The sequence below is a fragment of the Stylophora pistillata genome, chromosome 5, assembly GCF_964205215.1.
Source record: "Stylophora pistillata chromosome 5, jaStyPist1.2, whole genome shotgun sequence".
Lineage (NCBI taxonomy): Eukaryota > Metazoa > Cnidaria > Anthozoa > Scleractinia > Pocilloporidae > Stylophora > Stylophora pistillata.
Genome location: NC_142523.1, coordinates 38,602,855 through 38,624,036, shown reverse-complemented (window position 1 = coordinate 38,624,036; position 21,182 = coordinate 38,602,855). Strand labels below are relative to the sequence as shown.

Here is a 21,182-nt window from a genome sequence, read left to right as displayed (position 1 = left end):
TGTCCATCAACCTAAGGTTAAGGCTTTGGCACACAGGCTCTGAATAGCAGGCAGTGTAACACGAATGCAACCGATCCACAGTAACAGATTTGTGTACGCGATCAAGTAGAACCAAGCCATACCCAGATCGCTGTGCTTATTAACAGTGCTCAGCAAACGTGTTTATCAAATATGAGGCCGAAATGAAAGAAAAAGAGAAAACAGCCATCTGGAATCGAGAGTGAACACAGCCTCAAAAGTGTTTTATATTCGAAGACCTTTTAGCCAACTGGCTTCAGGAAATTTACTGCACTTTTTAAATAGCGCAGTAAATTTATTGCACTAAATTTAAACACTTCAGGATAGCTCGCAGTTTTGTTGACCCCGAAGTGCGAAGAAGGGAAGAAAAGAGGGAAAACAGGGAAATCGTTCATAAATACATATTGCATGCATCTTGAAGTCTCATTTGAACGGTGATGTTTCAAAAATTTCTATCAAATTGAAAAGATGAACGGCTCTTAGTTTCTACGTTTACGGTCTTTACTCTTTTGAATCAGTCAGTTACAGAATCCCTAACAGAGATGAAGCTTTTTATAATTTGGAAAAATGATAGAAAACACTCAAACGCTATTTCAAAAGGATCACAAGAAATCTTAGTTGGGGTATCGGCTGAGTATCGCATCTGGCAGGAATCCTTGCGGAGGTCAATTACTTAAAAGTACAATTTCCAAAATAAAAAATCAACAAAACCTTAAAACGTACTTGTTATTACGAAAAAGGTATTTTCGTCAAGAAGGTAATAAATCATCAAGGTGTGCTAATCTCCTTTGGCCGTGAACTCCTATCTACAAGAAAAACCTAATAGTACTTCGCCGAAAGTGAACAACTTCATGGTAAGATAATAAAGCAAGTGTCCAAAGTGATCTGGAATTGCGCAAGTTCTGTATCACTCTGCTTTGTGATTGGTCAGAAAATCGCACAGTTTCCTCAACAAATCAGATTCAAAGTTAAACCCGCGTCAAGCGATTTGTTTGTTTTTTATTTAAGTTATTATCGGCCCCTCGTGATATAAATTTCTCGTTTCACTGATTGGCTGTTGTGATTACTTCGGTTTTAACGGGAAGTTTAACGACACTAATTCAAAATGCTTTCTATTCGTGTTTTTGTAGACGGAGTTCTATGACCGTTATAGTATTTTAGTTCTTAAATAATGTACGCTTACCTTTTTTACTACGTGTGGGCCAAAATTGTAACTCAGTTATAGCAGCATACAATCTAGTCTTTGCATAACTAACAAAAAAATGCTGAGAAAAGATTTTCAGTTGCACAAAAAATGTTCATACTTTTCCTTCCAGTTAATTGTTTGCAGTGATTTCATTTACACGCTTCGCATTTCAAATAAATGCAAATGAGTCGGATAAGCAGACTAGATAACTTCGCTATTAAGACAATATCTACAGCATCAACAAGGATTCAACAAGTACACAATATGTGCATTCTTCATGAAAATTGGCTCTGGCCCGAGTTCCTTTTCACGGAGATCGTTAGTGGAATGAAGCTCTGATTGTGCGCTAAATTCTCGCTACCAGGATGCAACTGCATCAACTTCATTTCAGAGACATCTCTCTTTGACAATGTTTCAACGAACATAGATTTTCCAAAAGTCTCCGGTTGACAGGTTGTCGTTATTATCATTACATAGCCGTTTGCCAGAGGAAGAAATCACCCAGTGATATTGGCCGCGTACATATGCTGCGTGGTGGTACAGGCGATTCTCCCCAGTACTATGACGAGGATGTCCCCATTTACCATGGAGCGCCCATTTCGTACAATTCTGAGCCAGCCTTGAGTTATCGCCATCCATACGAATAAAGGAGTCACACGAGTCTGGCATTTCATCTCTTTCACCGCTGAAAAATCGCACCACTTCTGCACCTTTGTTGTTCAGAGTCGTTTCGACGTGGAATGTTGTTCCTTTTTCTTTGCTGCAGTGAAATCTTATTTGAGTGAAGTTTGTGTGGGCTCTTAGCTGCTTCATAGCGCTTTTGGCTAAGGCCATTGTGCCGTTTCTATAGTTACTGATTCCTTGAAAGGTTTGTTCAGCGACGCCATTCCACCATGAAGATCAGGAGCTTCCCAAAATAAGGTTCAGCACCAACATCCAGCCTCCTTTGAGTTAAAAAACAGCATAATGATTTTTATTCTTGAAATAAAAATTCAAAAACTGGAAAAACAAAACACAACCGTACCTCATCAGTTGTCATGTCACAAAAAGCCTTGAAGGGGCTCCCGTTTCCTCCTGAGTCCATCCAGTATTCTCCATTCCCTGTAGAATCTCCCAGCTGGATTATATCTTGACAAGACTTTGCAGATCTAAAGGGAACTGACCCGACCAAAGCTAAAAATAAAGTATGTAAACAAATCATAATACTTAGCATGCGTCAACAACATGTCATGTGACTGTAAACGGCACAATTGAACTTCTTAAATTAAGGTAACTGTCACTTGGTATTGAACACTTTATATCGTAATTTGTGATTGGTATGCAAAAGTTTAACAAAAGGTTCTTGACGGGGTAGCATCTATGCGGTTTGGCAGTTATAAATTGGTCGATATGGCGAGAGAAGGTTAGGTTTCAACAGATTTAACGGTTGAAGTTAAATTTTTATTGAATGACGCGGATCAGTTACGTAATCTCGACACCTTGTAATGAAATTGACTCATAACGTAACAAAGTCTCCTGCAATTTTCTCTTGTAATTTTTTGCAGTTTTCGAAGTAACAAGGAAAACAATTTTGGTTACCCACACTATTTTGTTGAATTACACCATTGCAGATCCATGTAACTATAAATGTAGCATTAAAAATCCAAACAGGTCCTTAAGGATATTCTTACCACGGTCTGGATTATTAGCATAAATAAACCCTTCATTCTGCTTCACACTGGCTGGGCGGAAAATCTTAGTTTCGTTGTTAAACTGGCAAGTTTTGTCCATCAGTCTAAAGTTAAGGCTTTGACACGCAGGCTTTGAATTGCAGGCAATGTAACACGAAGCTAACCGATCCACATTGAACGATTCGTAAACGTGATCAAGTAGAACCAGGCCATGTTCAGATCGTTGTGTTAATTTGCATTGCTGAGCAAATGCTTTCATTGAATACGATGCCAAAATGAACCAAAACGAGAAAACAGCCATGTGTCATCAGCAGTGCTTCCAGTCTCGACGATTTTTGTCACCCAAAGACCTCAAATACCAACTGGATATAGCTTTAGCAATCTTTCTCAATTAATATCTATAAATCATGCAATTTTAAACAGTTATACTGCACACAGTACCTAAATTGACGAATAGACCCTTTGATACTTTGCATCTTTTGTGGCATAAAATCCAAATTAAGGAATAAAAAAAATTGAAAATCTAATTAAACCTTTTAAAATATTTATAACATTTGTATTTTGAGTTTGCAGTTCAACTCTGAAATTTCGTAAATGTTTAACAATTTAAGATCATGGTCAGCTGCAAAAATCTACTTTTGTAGTAAATCTTTCAATCTATCATTTAACTATTATCTAGCAGTGGTACATGTTTTATATCTCGGAAAAACAGGAACAAAAATGCACAAACGTTATTTGAAAAGGGAGTTAGCTAATCTCAGTTAGAGTAGAATATCCCGCACGGAATTTTCTACTATGATATAAATAAACATCGCCAGATAATAAGGCTCTTGACTACCACTTCATCTAGATGTAGAGGGTATATTAACAATGAAGCTTCTTTTTATCTTCTACATACTTGCATCATCCGCTCTCAATAAAAATAAAATCATAATCACCTGTTACTGTCAAAGAGTTTGAAATGATTTTCAGTGAAAATTCCGTAGTAATAAGGATGACAATAACTTTATTTAATGTCTAAAACATAGAAGTGATTGCCCAACCTCCCAAACCAAAGGTTCGTTTTAAGAAACACTTGACCAAACTAAATGTAAACAATATGTAGGCAGATGAACGATGAAGAATATAAGCTATAATTAACAACTATTTACCGAAGGTGAGGTAAATATCCACTACTTTCACTGGCACTGAGGTGAATAATTGTTTTTTGTAAACCATATAAGTTTGCTGAACCACAACATCGCCTTACTGCGAGGATTGCTTTTAGTTGACATAGATGCGAAAATTTGCGAAATTTAAAATCCTCGGCTGTCAGGCATAGAAATGAATAAAGGCTGATAGTTTCTAAAGAAACTGTTTGGGGCTGCGTCGGTGGGGGTAACGAAATTATTTGCATATATCAACAAAGTTGAAATGATAAATTGGCCACCGTAAACTTAAGTGTAACACACAAGGCTATTTTGAAAAAGGACGCACCTACTTAGCTGGAGTAAAATATCTCACAGGGATCTTTAACTGTGATAAACATCGCCATACGACTGGGCTCACGACTGGTACCTCATCTGCATATACATGGCATACATAGAGGATATTACATGGCCGCTTGGGGATATGAATTTTATCTTCTCGTGCTGAAAGCATCTCTCACGAGTGAGTGCTGCGCTCACCCGTGAGAGATACTTTCAGCACGAGAAGATAAAATTCGTATCCCCAAGCGGCCATGTAATGTTCTTTTTATTATATAGATACTGATGAAATTTTAAGTCAACCGACCGCGCGCCTGAGCGAGAAGCTCTATTGTAATTGGGTAATTGTGTTGGTAACCATGGCCACACCAGTATCCTCACACGTGAAATATAAAAATAGTATCTTCACTGCGCACGGTGAAGATATGATTTTTTAATAAAAGGAGAAATCCTGGTATTTCAATCAGTATCTATATAATAAAATAGAATACTTCAAGGAAAGTGCGCGTGTACGGTGTTTACACACGAGGTGTGGCGTATCAGAAATCGAACAAGTGAGCGAAGCGAACGAGAGAGATTTCTGATACAAAACAAAGAGTGTGTCAACACCGTACGCACGCACTTTCCATGTGGTTTTGTGTTTGTTATATACATACTGAGATTGAACACCCTCCTTGAACTATGACAAGCTTTATTTAAACAAATGTGGTCAAACAACAATCTCTGAAAGGAAACAGCTTCGTAAAAAGGGAAAGAGCTCAAATAAGATCCAAAAGTTATGAATCGTGGATAACGAAACGCTTTTCACTCATGGCTTTCGCCGAGACAGGAACTTTCAATATTAACGATGGAAGAAATGCAAATAAAAACTATTTGCAAAGCGATGGCTTGTACGGCGTACGAAACCGCGCCAACCAGCCTTGAATGAAAACTTCAACTTGCCGTACGGCTCATACGTGAAAAAACATGATACGCGGCTCCTGATTGGACGTATCGCTTTCCTCACATGTGGGAAAAGCGATACGCCACATTTGATTGGTTTACATCGGTTTGCGAACGAAAATTTGACTCTGCCGCTTTTCAGTAAATCTCAGTATGTATATGTATATCAGTATGTATATAATAACAACAATTACGCTTTTCTCTTTTTTTTTTCTTTTATATATGTCCATTCAACTTCCGATAAAACTAAAATTAGAATTATCTGTTTCTCTTAAAGAGTTTAAAATAGTTTTCAGTGCAAATTCCGTGGAAATAAGGATAAGCCAAAACTTTATTTGATTTTTAATAGATAGAAGTGATCCTCCACTCTCCCATCCAAAGGCTCGTTTTAAAAACACTCAACAAAATTAAGTGTAAACATTATGTACGTCAATAAACGATTGACAATATAAGCTATAAAAACAATTATTTACCGAAGTGGAGGTAAATATTCACCACTTTGAAAGACACTGAAATGAGTAGTTCTTTTAGTATCTACCACAAAGAAACCAAAATTATTGGTATGTTTCTGTTGGTTTAGTTCAGTCGGTTCTAAAACAGTTGCCGGAAATGAAGTTTTTGACGCGCGATTTGTCTCTTCGGTTGCGCGGGGGTGATTAGTACTTCTTACAAAGCCAATCAGGCGCGCGAATAGCACTATTCACCTGTACGGTATTTTTTTATACCAATGAAAATTACTCTAAATTTCTCCAAGACTACAAAATCAGAATAGAATACAAAGACTACAAATGCTGCGTAGTCATACAGGCGATTCTCAGTTTGGTGGCTCAGATAAGTTTATCTCATCACATTAAGACAGAGCCGTAGAAAATGTGTAACTTTAAACATTTAAAAGACAAAGATCGATAAACGTGCATGGACGTTTGCTAAGGCATCTAAAACACATTCTCATCGGGATCTGGGTTGTCGACATAAATAACGCCTTCCTTCTGCTTCACACTGGCTAGGAGGGAGATCTTAGTTTCGTTGCTGAACTGACAAGTTTTGTCCATCAATCTAAGGTTAAAGCTTTGACGCACAGGCTCTGAATAGCAGGCAGTTTAACACGAGTGCAACCGATCCAGAGTGAACGATTTGTGTACGCGGTCAAGAACCGAGCCATACCCAGATCGCTTTGCAAATTAACAGTGCTGAGCAAATGCGTTTATCAAATATGAGGCCGAAATGAACCAAAAAGAGAAAACAGCCATCTGGCATCGAGAGTCGCCACAGCCTCAAAAGTGTTTTATATTCGAAGACCTCTTAGCCAACTGGCTTCAGGAAATTTACTGCACTTTTTTTTAGTTTATTTCGTGCAATATTAAACAGTTCAGGATAGCTCGCAGTTTTGTTGACCCTGAGTGCAAATTAAAATAGGGAAGAAAAGAGGGAAAAAAGGGAAATCGTTCATAAATACATATTGCATGCATCTTGAAGTCTCATTTGAACTGTGATGTTTCAAAAATTTCTATCAACTTGAAAAGATGAACGGCTCTTAGTTTCTACGTTTATGGTCTTTCTTCTTCTGAATCAGTCAGTTAGAGAATCCCTAACAGAGATGAAGCTTTTTATAATTTTGAAAAATGATTGAAAACACTCAAACGCTATTTCAAAAGGTTGAAGACTGATAGTTTCAAAAGAAACTGTTTGGGGCTGCTCGGTGGGAGTAACGAAATAACTTGGATATATCAACAAAGTTGAAGTGGTAAGTTGGCCACCGTAACGATAACAAAAGCTGACGTTTCGAGCGTTAGCCCTTCGACGCTAGACATTTTAATTTACCTAATCATTCTAAGCAACATATGGCAATCTGCGGTCTTTCCTTACACTTAGGTAGCACGGAAAGCCGTAAAAATCTTGAACAAAAGCTCATCTTTCAAACCGACAGTCTAAATCCCACAGGGATCAACGAACGCTTTTCATTCCACTAATTTATTCTTGTTTTTCTCGTTGCGATGTTCCCACCAATAACGTAGCTCCATTCTCTGCCTTTAAAAGCACACACAACCCACAATTCCTCTATTCGCTCCGTCGAAGGGCTAACGCTCGAAACGTCAGCTTTTGTAATCGTTACGGTGGCCAATTTACCACTTCAACTTTTTTGATATATCCAAGCTATTTCAAAAGGATCACAAGAAATCTTAGTTAGGGTATTGGCAGTGTATCGCATCTCAGAGGAATATTTGTGGAAGTCAAGCACTTAAAAATACAATTTCCAAAATAAAAAAGTCAAAACCTTAAAACGTACTTTTTATTACGAAATAGGTATTTTCGTCAAGAAGGTAATAAATCATCAAGGTGTGCTAATCTCCTTTGGGCAAGAACTCCTATCTACAAGAAAAACCTATCACTACCTCGCCGAAAGGGAACCAATTCATGGTAAGTTAATAAAGCAATATTCAATTAAGTGTCGAAAGTGATCTGGAATTGTGCAAGTTCTGCATCACTATGCTCTGTGATTGGTCTGAAAATTGCACAGTTTTCTCAACCAATCAGATTCAAAGCTAAACCCAAGCACGACTTGGTCAGTCGCATTTTCCCGCGTCAAGCGATTTGTTTGCTTTTTTATTCTGAGTTCTCATCGGCTCCTCGTGATATGCTTCGTCCTTGACTGTTGCGATTACTTCGGTTTTGGCCGGAGGTCTATTCGTGTTTTGGTAGACAGAATTCGCTGACCGTTATAGTATTTTAGTTCTAAAGTTACATACGTTTAACTTTTTTTATTTGTGGGCCAAAATTGTAACTCAGTTACAGCAGCATACAATCTAGTCTTTGGATAACTAACAAAAAAGTGCTTCGAAAAAAGATTTTCAGTTGCACTAGAAATGTTCATTATTTTCCATTTAGTTAATCGACAACATCAAATGTTTCATCACTTTTATACCGATGACACTCAGCTATATATTACGTTTAGGACGTCCTCTGTTCCTGATATGAATCTGAGTAACACCAAACGGATAAACTTTGTTCGGGACATCGATCCATGGATGCTTTCCAAGAAGTTGAAATTAAATAAAGATAAGTCTGGGGTTCTCGTGATATCCTTTTCCCATCGTCCTCGGCCGCCACTGTCTTCTGTTGATATATCAAATGAGACCGTATCCTGCTCCCCCAGTGCACGAAATATTGGTGTTATCTTTGATCAGTCCCTTTGTAGGGTACCTCCTGTCAATGTACTCTGTATACGTAAATCGTCCTTCTTCCATCTTCGTAACATTGGCTTCATACGCAAATGATATCTTACTTATGATGCAGCAAAAATCATCATTCATGCCTTGGTAGTTTCTAAACTTGACTATTGCAATTCTTTATTGTACGACCTACTATCCTATTTATTCGAAAGCTTTAACATGTTCAAAATTCTGCCGCTCGCCTTGTCAACCATTGTCCAAGATTTTGCCATATTACTCCAGTCCTCAGAGATCTTTACTGGCTCCCTGTTTCCCTTCGCATTGAATTTAAAATTATGTTAATTACCTACAAAGTGCTACATGATCGCGCTCCAATCTATGTACAGGAACTTTTTCAATTGTATACACCCAACCGCAATCTTAGATCCTCTAATAAAACTCTATCAGTTAAACCCTTTTTTAATCTAAACTCATATGGTAAACGAGCTTTTTCTGTTGCTGCTCCGGAACTTTGGAATAACTTACCTAGGAAATTAAATCTGCAAACTCAATTGACGATTTTAAACGCAAGCTTAAAACATTTCTTTTTATTCGAGCTTATGAATCGTGACGTTTATGAATCAATAAATAACCTGTTTATCGTGTACATTTATCTCTTGTGTAGTTAGTGCCTAGTTTTAATGTCCATTTCTTGTGATTATTCTTACTTTCTAGCTTCAACGAATTTTTGTAAACAGCGCCTTTGAATCTTGTAGAAAAGGCGCTATAGAAATGGATTATTATTATTATTATTAATCGCTTGTTATGATTTAATTTAGACGCTTTACATTTCAAATAAATGCAAATGAGTCGAATGAGCAGACTAAATAACTTCGCTGTTCAGATTATTTCTTGAACGTTAACGAGAAACCAACTAGTACGTGATATGTACATTCTTCTAGAAAATTAATTAATTATTGGCCATGGCCTGAGTTCTTTTTTACGGAGATCGTCAGTGGAATCAAGCTCTGATTGTGTGTTAAATTCTCGCAATCGGGATGCAATTGCTTCAACTTCATTTCAGGGACATCTCTCTTTGACAAAGTTTCAACGAACATAGATTTCCCAAAAATCTCCGGTTGACAGGTTATTGTTAGTATTATCATCACACAACCAGCGACCAAAAGAAGAAATTAACCAGTGATATTTGTAGGCTACAAATGCTGCGTGGTTGTACAGGCGATTCTCTCCAACACTATAACTAGTATGTCCCCATTTACCATGAAGTGCCCATTTCGCACAATTCTGAGCCAGCCTTGAGTTATCACCATCCATTCGAAAAAAGGAGTCACACGAATCTGGCATTTCATCTCTTTCACCACTGAAAAATCGAACCACTTCTGCGCCTTTGTTGTTCAGAGTCGTTGCGACGTGGAATGTTGTTCCTTTTTCTTTGCTGCAGTGAAATCTTATTTGGGTGAAGTTTGTGTGGGCTCTTAGCTGCTTCATAGCGCTTTTGGCTAAGGCCATTGTGCCGTTTCTATAATTACTGATTCCGTGAAAGGTTTGTTCGGCGACGCCATTCCACCATGAAGATGTAGAGCTTGCCAAAATAACGTTCAACACCAACATCCAGCCTCCTTTGAGTTAAAAAACACCATAATTATCTTAATACCGAAAAAAAATATTAAATTTGAAACACTAAACGCAACCGTACCTCCAGCAGTTGTCATGTCACAAAAAGCCTTGAACGGGCTCCCATTGCCTTGTGGGTTGACCCAGTACTCTCCATTCCCTGTAGAATGTCCCCTCTGAATAATATCTTGACAAGACTTTCCAGATCTAAAGGGAACTGACCCGACTAAAGCTACAAATAAAGTATGCAAAGAAATCATCATACATAGCATGCGTCAGCAGCATGTCATGCGACTGTTAAAAGCACCATTAAACTTCCCAAATTAAGGCACCTGTTACTTGGTATTGAACGTCTTGAGTCGCAATTTTCGGTTGGTAACAATTATGCAAAAGTAAATACCATAAGTAAAGGTTCTTTATGGGGTGGCGTCTATGCCGTTTGGCAATTAGAAGTGGGTTGATATGACGACAAAGGGTTAGATTTTAGCAAATATAACAGTTAAAGTTAAATTTTTATTGAATGACGCAGACCAGTTACGTAATCTTGAGACCTTGTAACGAAGTGGACTGATTACGCAACCAAGTTTCCTGTAATTTGGTTATATCAACTTAGTTGAAATTGTATAATTGGCCACCGTAAAAGGTTAAAAAGCTGACGTTTCGAGCGTTGGCCCTTCGTCAGAGCGCATTCGCTCTGAAGTGGGTCGATATAACGATAGAAGGTTAGATTTGAACAAATTCAATGGTTGAAGTTAGATTTTTATTGAATGACGCAGACCAGTTACGTAATCTCGAGACCTTGAAACAAAATGGATTCATTACGTAACAAAGTTTCCTGTATTTTGATTATATCCACTTAGTTGAAATTGTAAATTGGCCACCGTGGAGTGTTAAAAGACTGAAGTTTTGAGCGTTAGCCCTTCGTCAGAGCGCACTCGCTCTGACGAAGGGCTAACGCTCGAAACGTCAGCTTTTTTTCTCTCTACGTTGGCCAATTTACAATTTCAACTTAGTTGATATAACCAAGTTACCTTGTTACCCTCACCGACGCAGCACCGCAGTTTCTTTAGAAATTTAGCCTCTTTATTCAACTTTCCTTTAGTTTTCTCTGCTAATTTTTTGCAGTCGTCAAAGAAACAAGGAAAACAATTGGGGTTGCCTATACTAGTTTGTTGAATTCCACCACGACAGACTCATGTAAATGTAAATGTAACATTATACATCCAGATAGGTCCTTAAGGATATTCTTACCACGATCAGGGTTATCAGCATAAATAGACCCTTCATTCTGCTTCACACTGGCTGGGCGGGAAATCTTAGTTTCGTTGTTAAACTGGCAAGTTTTGTCCATCAGCCTAAAGTTAAGGCTTTGGCACGCAGGCTTTGAATTGCAGGCAATGTAACACGAAACCAACCGATCCACAGTGAACGATTCGTAAACGTGATCAAGTAGAACCAAGCCATGTTCAGATTGCTGTGTCAATTTGCATCGATGAGCAGCTGTTTTCACTGAATATGATGCCAAAATGAACCACAACGAGAAGACAGCCATCTGTCATCGGCACCGCTTACAGTCTTGACGACTTTCGAGACCCAAAGACCTCAAAACCAACTGACAATAGCTTTAGCAGTTTTTCTTAATTAATGTAATTATACAAATTTAAACAGTCATACTGCACGCAATACTTAAATTGACATATCGACTCATTGATACTTTTCATTCTTTGGTGGCATGAAATCTAAAATAGGGAAAAGAAAAGTGAAAAAGGAATTAAATCTTTTTGATGTGATAAGCATCGCCAGATAATAAGGCTTTCGACTGGTACCTTATCTGCATGTGCAGGAAATATCAACAATAAAAGTTTTTTGTCTTTTATATGCTTCCATTCCGCTTTCAATAAAAACTAAAATCATAATCACCTGTTACTCTCAAATAGTTTGAAATAATTTTCAATGAAAATTCCCTGGTAAGAAGGATAAGAATAACTTTATTTTATAATGTCTAAAACATAGGAGTGATCGCCCAATCTACCGAACCAAAGGCTTGTTTTAAAAAACGCTCGATCAAACAAAATGTAAAGAATATCACGAAAAGACACGCAGGGCTTGCACTGTAAGTATCTCGGAGAGCTTCATACAATTCCTTATAATTCTATTATAAGTAATTGTATGGAGCCTTTTTAGCGTTAGTCGTGGCGCGGCGGGTGCTCTCACAGGGAATATCATCAATAAAGCTTTTCTTTTTTTCTTTTACGTACTTCCATTCCACTTTCAATAAAACTAAAATCATAATCACCTGTTACTCTCAAATAGTTTGAAATAATTTTCAGTAAAAGTTCTGTGGTAATAAGGATAAGAATAACTTTATTTAATGTCTAAAACATAAAAGTGATCGCAATCCGTACAAAAAAGGGAGTCACACGAATCTGGCATTTCATCTCTTTCACTGCTGAAGTATCTCCCGAGCCAGAAGCTCGTTTTAAACAACGCTCGACCAAACTAAATGCAAACAATATGTAGGCAAATAAACGATGGAGAATATAAGCTATAATTAACAATTATTCGCCGAAGTGGAGGAAAATATCTGTAACGAGCCGCAAGATTACAAACAACAAGACGCAAGAGGCTTAACTCAGAACTCAATGCATATATCAAGTGTTCCCATGACATCGCTAGCTAGTTGCACACACGTGACCTTTGCGCCAAGGTCAACTGACGTTAGACAATCTCTACTTTAATCCTATTGTCACATTATCCACCGCTTTTACTGACACTGAGGTGAATAATTGTTTTACTAAACCATATAAGTTCGCTAAACCACAACATCACCTAATCCGCGAGGATTGCTTTTAGTTGACCTTGATGCGAAAATTTGCGAAATTTAAAATCCGCGGCTGACAGGCATATCGCCAGAGGACAGTTTTATATGCTAATAAATTCTATTTGACTTTTTCCCTTTTTTGCTTTTTTCTGTTACAAAGTTATTGCAAGCAGCTGTACTTCAGCGGACATAAACTTTCCAAAAATCTCCGGTCGACAGGTTGTCGTTTGTTTCATCCTCGCACATCCAGTGGCCACCGGTAGAAATTATCCAGTGATAGCTGTGGGCCACAAACGCTGCGTAGTGGTACAAACGATTCTCTCCAACACCATGACTAGTATGTCCCCACTTACCATGGTATGCCCATGTCGCACAATTCTGAGCCAGTCTTGAGTTATCACCATCCATACGAACAAAGGAGTCGCACGAATCAGGCATCTCATCTCTTTCACCGCTGAAGTATCGCACCACTTCTGCACCTTTGTCGTTCAGAGCCGTCTTAATGTGGAATGTTGTTCCTTTTTCTTTGCTGCAATAAAATCTTATCTGAGTAAAGTTTGTGCGCGCTCTTAACTGCTTCATAGCGCTTTTGGTTAAAGCCATGGTGCCATTTCCATAGTTCCTAATACCTTGGAAGGTTTGTTCGGCGACGCCATTCCACCATGAAGATGAGGAACTTCCTAAAATAACATTCAACACCAGCATCCAACCTCCTTTGAATTACAAGAAAACATTAGTTAGAAAAAAAAAATAATAAAAATAATCACCAAGTTAAAAGGAAATATACAACCGTACCTCCATCAGTTGTCATATCACAAAAAACCTTGAAGGGGTTCCCACTGCCTTGTGGGTCGACCCAGTACTCTTCATTCCCAGTGGAATCTCCACTCTGAATGATATGTTGACAAGACTTTGCAGCTCTGAAGGAAGCTGACCCGAGTAAAGCTTTAACAACAACAACATCAACAAAATAAACACAAATCATTACATTCTGCATGTGTCAAATGTATGTCGCGATATTGTAAATAGCATAAGTAACACTTTTTAAATAAAGGCACCTGTCTTCACATATTGATCGATGGATACTGTCCAATTTATGCAAGATTTGCGGCAAGGGTGGTAATGAGATAGTCTTTATGACCATAAAACATACCAAACATGCCGTTTTGACGAGACACGGTCAATGTTGCACTTCGGCCATTTGACAGTAGAGGTTTGATATTTCGAAAAGAAACAAACCATAAAGGTAATCTTGTGGATCTTTTAGAAAGGTTAACAATTACAAAATTATTTCCTTCAGCCTGACAAATTTTTTCCAAGTAAATTCATCATCAATCACAGTAACAATGTTTTAAATTGTAGTGGCTCAGACGAGTTTACCTAGTTACATTAAGACAAAGCCGTGTCAAAAATGTAACCTTCAACGTTTAAAAGACAAAGATCGATAAACGTGCATGGGCGTTTCCTAAGGCATCTGAAACGCATTCTCGCCGCGATTTGGGTTGTCAGCATAAATAAAGCCTTCATTTTGCTTCACACTGGCTGGGCGGGAAATCTTAGTTTCGTTGTTAAACTGGCAACTTTTATCCATCAGTCTAAAGTTAAGGCTTTGGCACGCAGGCTTTGAATTGCGGGCAATGTAACACGAAACCAACCGATCCACAGTGAACGATTCGTAAACGTGATCAAGTAGAACCAAGCCATACTCAGAACGTTGTGTCAATCTACACTGCTGAGCAAATATGTTCGTTGAACATGAGACCAAAATGAACCAAAACGAGAGAACAGTCATCTGTTATCGACAATGACCACAGCCTCAAACGTGTTCTATAGTCAAAGACTTTTTTATACATATTTAATGTCTCTGCGATATCACCCTCATCGCATTAGTTACGAACTACATGTAGATTATCTTAGCAGGTAGTATGGCAATCGAAAAAAATCTCCAAAAAATGTCACTAACTGGAAAGTAACGCTGAACTGAAAGTTATCAAAAGACTGCCAATGCAAATGTTTTGCCCATTTAAGCGCGTTTTCTAAATTCAGTTCTTTTCGCGTTTTTGTCTCTTGAATCGACATTGGAGCTCCGACTTTATCTAGCCGAAAACATTTTCTAACCCAGTCCTTTTCTTTTCTGAAAATCACGTTCTCTAATTTAATTGTGTTCTCTTGTCTCTGGAGTCCGAGACTTCGTAACCGTTCAAAATTCAAAAGCTGTCACGCCGATTGAGAAAAGAAAATGTTTTAGGCAAAGAAGCAGTTGATTCTTTTTATAAAACCAGGTCAAAGTAGACGAAGACTGAAAAAGAAGTCATTAAAAATCTGCGATATCAGCGCGGCAATTTGCTCAATTGCAATCAATTCTCCATCCCCTTTCCGCGCCGTTTTACGCCTTAAATCTTAAGGTAACGTGAATACCCATTAGCTCGACGTCTGGCAGGCACAATTCCAAACATGCGATGGAAAAGTCCCGGAGAACAATGAATAACAGCTGTATTGTGCGAAATAACTTACACCATAACAAAATGGCAAAGTTGGTTATGACCAGTTAGTCAGTCAGCTTATTAGCCTGCCAGCTAACCTGACAGTCAGTCAGTCAGTTATTCGGTCAGTTAATTCGCTCTGAAGAAGGGTAAACGCTTGCAACGTCAGCTTTATATCAGCTGATAAAAGCAAATTATGAACGTCATATATTTCATTGTATCTCAAAAGCAAATTAGTTAGTCCGTTTGTAATTTACTATCTGCAACAACAGTGAAACATCGCACTGATATGTGTGAGAAGCGCTCTACTGTGTATTTCCAGTGCTAGTACTAAAAGAAAACAGCCAAAAAAAAATCAAACACGGTGTATGTAGTCTGAATGATAATGATAAAAAGGAAATGATAACTAAGAAAAATAACACTTGGAATCAGCATAACAGCTGGCAAAATCTTCAAATGGCTGATTTAAGAGAAAAATTCTGAGGTTCGTGAGGACGGATGCACTCGAGATCTGCACTAAAGAGATTTCGAAAAATTCTACGGTTCGAACTATAATAAACTTTATTCATCCTGCAAAATAAAAAAAAAAAAAATACGATTCTACAGTGTTCTACTGTATATTGGGAAACTCCTGTGCACTCGCAGTCTGAGGCTTATAATAAAAGATGAAGAGCAAGACCCGTAAATGCAGGGGCCAAAGTCGTGTACAATTTTCCTGCTCCAGCAGATGGATCCTTTTCGCCAGGACAGAATGGATTGAAAGGATCATATTTTGGGGGTTTGCTTAGTGTGCAGTACTTCTTCATCAAATCTCCCTGACACTCCTTTGCTTTCATGAAATACCTGAAATAAATATGCAGTTTTGATGATTATTATTTCAACTGAGAAGTAAGAAAATCTTTAAGAGCTTCCATTTTGGAAAAAATCTATTTAGCGTGCAGAACCTGGTGATTAAGGGGAGTTTTCCCTAGAATTTGCTTTGCAAAGTTAATTACCGTCACCAAATAAAATGACACATTTACATATCAAGATCTAGTGTAAAGTGTTCATCAAAGTAATTCCTGCTCAACCGCTTTCAACAAAATCACAGAGGTATTCCAACTTAACGAGTTAGTCCTGGGTTTAGGAAAATTCATCACAGTTGAAGTTGCAACCTCTAAAGTTTTTGTTGTGCAAAAGAAAAGGCCTTGTGAAGAGCATTGTAAAGAAATCTCGTAAAAGTTTGTTTGAGCGCTTTTCGATTGAGAGTCGCAGAAAGCAAGAACAAAAGCAAAGTTATTACAACATCAAATCAGATGTCAAAAGATTAGAAAACGACAAACTGCCCGAAGCGCGGGAAAACCAGAGTAACTAAATCGTGATTGATTAATTACTCGCTTTAAGTATTGGTCGAGAACGTGGCGAGAGTTTTTTTAACCAATCACATTGCTTAGAAAGGACAAACCAAAGCAATCGCAGATTACTTTGGACACTCCATTGAATATCGGTATCTTACTTGCATAAGTCTTCGGGTTTAGCCTTGGCCTTGAATTTGTCGTGGAATGGCTTAGCACATTCTTTTCCTTTGTCGTAAAACTCTTTCTTACATTTCAGCATGTCAGTGATGTTCTTAGGCAGCCCTGTGACGTTATAACCACTTCCGTCCATACCACACAACAACCGACCGAAATTGTAATGTTTGGCTCTCATGTCGGACATTCTTCCCATTGGCTCCATCATACTGCGGTGAGTTTTCAGGTAATCCCCGTAGCACTGGTCAAGCGTAAAGTTCTTAATGCAGCCCATGAATTTCATCAATTCGTGACTGCAAAGGTAAAAAAAAAAATTAAAATAGCGGCGTAAGTAAAGGAATCAAAGCTGATAGAAGTTGATTATTTATGTCGTGGTTTGTTCATTTGAGGGACCGGGCATGGGGGGAGGGGGGGAGGGGTGGGTTGAGCTTTTATCGTCACACAGTCCCAACAATACCCTTGAGGAGTTTGAGAGTTGTTGACCTGATCCTCACTTTAGAATTCTAACACTCCCCTCAAACATGATCCTCCGATAATGACTGCTCGCCTAAGAAATTTTCTCTGCTGTTGCCTCTTTTCATGATTTGTGCGGTGTCGTCTTATAGCTGTTACCAATCTGATATTTTGCAGTCCAAGTAGCGGTAGTTTTCTTGAAGCACACAAAAAGAAAAAACACCAACAATCTCTGAAATAACAAACCTGCAGTTTGCGGGACCATCTTTCATTTTCTTAAGAAACATATGTGCACACATCATGCTTTTTTCCATTTTCATATCTTCATTGCATTTGCTTACGATGACGTGATTACTACCAGCAGAGCTTGGCAGATCTGATAGGAAATAATCAAATAATTGAGAATTGATTGACAGCTTGTATTATACACGCCGGATTCTGATTGGTTCTCACTTATTATCTATTTAATACACTGATTATGTCATCGAAGTTCTTTCCACATTTTTGCGTCTTTTGAGATCTATAAATAAAGATACACAACACGCAAGGGAAACAGTTTGTTTTGGGCAATGAACAAAAGGAGGTAAAGTGAAGAAAATTGCAAATCGTGTCTTAACAATTCTACACAACTCCTTATGTTTCAGTTGACGCATCATCGAGCTCAGTTATAAACTCGGTTTCTTCAATTTGCTGGTACATATCTCCTGGCTCATTCCATTCAAGTATTTAACAGAGTTATCGAGTAAATCCGGTAAAGGCTTACGAACTGTACTCGCCCCTATAGAAAAAGGCGGAGATAACCGGACTTATCTGACGTCAGCTGTACGTCTACACCACGTGATCAATTACAGCTCATGCAGTGCTCCGTGAACAATGCACGAGAGAAAACTAAAGCAGTGTGTTTCGTTCATTATAGGTCTAATCAACCACGACATGTCAATCAAGTGAGATTCAATGAGTTTTCTTTCTTAACGTTGTGCAAACACCCTTTTTCATACCATGTAAATCATTCGTATTTTCTTTAAAAATTTCTTCCCTTGAGAAGGAATTTTAGCCATTTAGCTGGGGATGCAGTAATTAATTTTATTTCGATGACAACATCAATCAGGCAAACACTTATTCAATCCGGTCATTAAAATTTTTTAAGGACAGAGATCTGAGAAATAACCTCATCCTCGGCATAAATATTTCTGTGCTCTGTTTCGAAACTAAATTTGTCCTAAATTTCACGAGCACTATTTTCATGATGTTGATTGTTGAGTTCATTTTGAAGTTCTTGTCTTTATATAATCACTTTGAGAGCCTGATTGACAGATAATTTGTTTTGGGGTTCGTCACTTGAACTTTTCTTTCTCATGCAAAACAGCTATTATCACTAGTACTTTTACATATTCGAAATATTGAACACGTATGTCATTTACTGCGATCAATTAACATTTCCAGCAAGTCTGTTAAAGAAAATATATCTCATAAAAAAAAAGAAGCATTTCGATTTTTTATCTAGGAACTTGCTGTGACCGTCATATTTTTCTGACTCGATTGCATCAGCACAAAAAAATGGGTAAATATTCTCAGCTGAATTATGCCAAATCTTTCGCTGCGTTTTTCTTTTTCGCTGTGAGCCAAAATTTACATAAGAAAGGTTATATTTGCAGGAACCCCTCGTGTACCGCCCTATGTAATTCTTCTGTGTGTTCTTTATGCAAACCGATTGTCACTACCGAAAACTAGCTTAGCTATTTCCATTTTATACGAGTTAACGCAAAAAATATCATTCCAATTCCTTAACCAGGGTGGATAAATGAAGATGGCGACGAGTTTTAGCCGGTCCCACAGTGAAGCTGAGTTAATTACATATCATTTCAGACCAAATGTTTTTTCCTTTTCGCTACAGCGCCCTGAATTGAGTTCTCGAGCCAAGGGTCTATCGGGTGATCGATCTTCTCATTAAATTTTTCCTCTCAGCAAACATGTTAGAGCGTTTTAACATGAAGAGGTCCAGTGAAAACCGGACAAAATTGACCCGTTAACGAAGATGTCTAATTGTAACTGAGAATTATGTAAATCCAGTCTTTTCACAGTGTTTTCAATTTTTGAAAAACAAATTAAAATAGAGCATTTAATATAAGATGAAAGTGTAAGTTTCTGGTTAGTACTGCGAATTTTCTAGGTTTCAACCTGTTCAGGTATCCGTATATTAAGCGTTATGATTTGTCCGGGGTAGCAAGTGTGATTTTCGGTAATACACCTCATTAAATTCATTGCTAGAAATGCCTCAAGGTTTTCTTTGCGACAAATTATTACCAGTTACGTTTCTTTCCCTGATCATCTAAGAAATGCAAGGTAAATAAAAATATTTTATCGTAAACATATCATCAATTTAAAGATACATGTGAAATTAAGAAAAGCGCAATAGGCACGTTTTAAAATAATTATTTTCTGCTGATTTGAGATGATATGGCATTGAACACAACTCCATTTTATAAAAGCATTTGGAGGCACATACACGCACAAGACATCTCGTACATGAGTCAAGCAGAGTTTAGCTCTTAGATAAAACTTTACAGATTTTTTTGGAGAAGAATTAGCGTATACTTAAAAAATTCACCGTCTAAATATCTAGATTGCAATGTTATGATTCCAAAAAAAAGTACTCAGCGATAGAGAAACTTTTTAAACTAAAAGCATTCAGTTTCAATCTTCTAAAGGTTCTTGCTGATATATTCAACATTATGTTAAAAAACTTTACCGGCTAACAGGACGTAAAACAGACAAGTCACGAAAATAAAAAGGAATGTTGGAATTACCTGCGAGTACGATGCAAGCCAATAATACTAGAGCGAAAATCCCTTTGTTCATTTCTGGAACTATTTACTGCTAAACGCAAAGAAAGCTAGATTTGAAGTCAAAACGTGTTTGTCGATGTTGTTATCGCTAAGTTCAAAAGCACTGCAAACGAGATGCAATATGTTTTCGATCAGGATTAAATACCCTGTGAAGTTATTGTAGAGCGGGAACCAATCAAACCGAAGGAAGTCCGTGAAGTTTCATCTCTTAAGCTGCATTCGCCACAGGGATGGCCTTTAGTCCTCACGATCTCTTGTAAATTATCAATTCTAATTTTTGCTGACGAATGTTTTTGTGTAAAGGCAAATAATAAATAGGAACATTGAACACCTGGTATAAGAAATGATCAATTCCTCATCAGGACTTCACGGCCGGCGCTGGATAAATTTTTACAAATGCTTCTTTATAACAATTTCTATGGCTAAGCTTAACATCCAAATAGATCTGGATAACTTGTTAATTGAGAACAGAGCTCTTCAGAGAATAAATATTCATTTGCAAACGCTAGTTCTATCACGGTTCTTATGTAGACAGAATCAATAACAATCCCTAATGACTTGTTATTTCGAGAGCCGAGGGGGTAAGTCGACTGTTGCAGCACAATGAACCCACATCGTTTATGCCGGTTTTCTTTGTTTTGACTGCCTTCTGCCGCTTTTGGCGACTCCATCGCCGATATTGTCCAAACATATCAAACTCTGCAAAAACGTTTCGCGCAATTTTTTTCTGTGTTTTTTGTTTTGCTTTTTGTTGTTGTTGTTGTTGTTGTTTTTTTTTTGCAGGGATCATAGCGAGAAATCTTGTCCACTCGGGTAGCCAATGGGAACATAGGATTCGCTTTATACTGCCCACAGGCACTGCCAGCAACATAATAAATCTCTATATGGCATCATACACCCTATCTAACACTATAAACTCTTGTCAAACGCCATCCACCCCTCGTGTAGCAGGGGCACCATATTTTCTGATCAAGAGCACTATCCACCCGCGTATGACACTAT

At 37.9% G+C, this 21,182-nt stretch overlaps 3 protein-coding genes across 4 annotated transcripts in view; 1 reads left to right on the top strand and 2 right to left on the bottom strand.

Moving 5' to 3' along the window:
• LOC111339606 (uncharacterized) overlaps window positions 1-21,182 on the top strand; it is a 52,605-nt gene that overhangs the window by 7,239 nt on the left and 24,184 nt on the right. The gene's annotated exons all lie outside the window — the stretch shown is intronic.
• On the bottom strand, window positions 8,027-10,341 carry LOC148731867 (uncharacterized). Its single transcript, XM_088759405.1, has 2 exons — window positions 10,149-10,341; window positions 8,027-10,071 (listed from the first exon to the last, which is right to left on the bottom strand). Exons 1-2 carry the CDS (start codon window positions 10,336-10,338, stop codon window positions 9,539-9,541), a joined length of 723 nt encoding a protein of 240 aa, XP_088615531.1. The 5' UTR covers window positions 10,339-10,341; the 3' UTR covers window positions 8,027-9,538.
• On the bottom strand, window positions 14,711-20,299 carry LOC148731866 (uncharacterized). The gene is made up of 4 exons (XM_088761621.1): window positions 20,142-20,299; window positions 17,581-17,710; window positions 16,866-17,174; window positions 14,711-16,213 (listed from the first exon to the last, which is right to left on the bottom strand). The coding sequence occupies exons 1-4, from the start codon at window positions 20,191-20,193 to the stop codon at window positions 16,024-16,026; spliced, it is 681 nt and encodes a 226-aa protein (XP_088617747.1). The 5' UTR covers window positions 20,194-20,299; the 3' UTR covers window positions 14,711-16,023.

Excerpts from the sequence above, each read along its gene's own strand:
- LOC148731867 (XM_088759405.1), bottom strand. The coding sequence starts at position 10,338 with ATGCTATGTATGATGATTTCTTTGCATACTTTATTTGTAGCTTTAGTC. Across the intron at positions 10,072-10,148 it reads TGACATGACAACTGCTGGAG|GAGGCTGGATGTTGGTGTTG; the intron begins GTACGGTTGCGT and ends TTTAACTCAAAG.
- LOC148731866 (XM_088761621.1), bottom strand. The coding sequence starts at position 20,193 with ATGAACAAAGGGATTTTCGCTCTAGTATTATTGGCTTGCATCGTACTC. Across the intron at positions 17,175-17,580 it reads GATGGTCCCGCAAACTGCAG|TCACGAATTGATGAAATTCA; the intron begins GTTTGTTATTTC and ends TTACCTTTGCAG. Across the intron at positions 16,214-16,865 it reads AAACCCGAAGACTTATGCAA|GTATTTCATGAAAGCAAAGG; the intron begins GTAAGATACCGA and ends TATTTATTTCAG.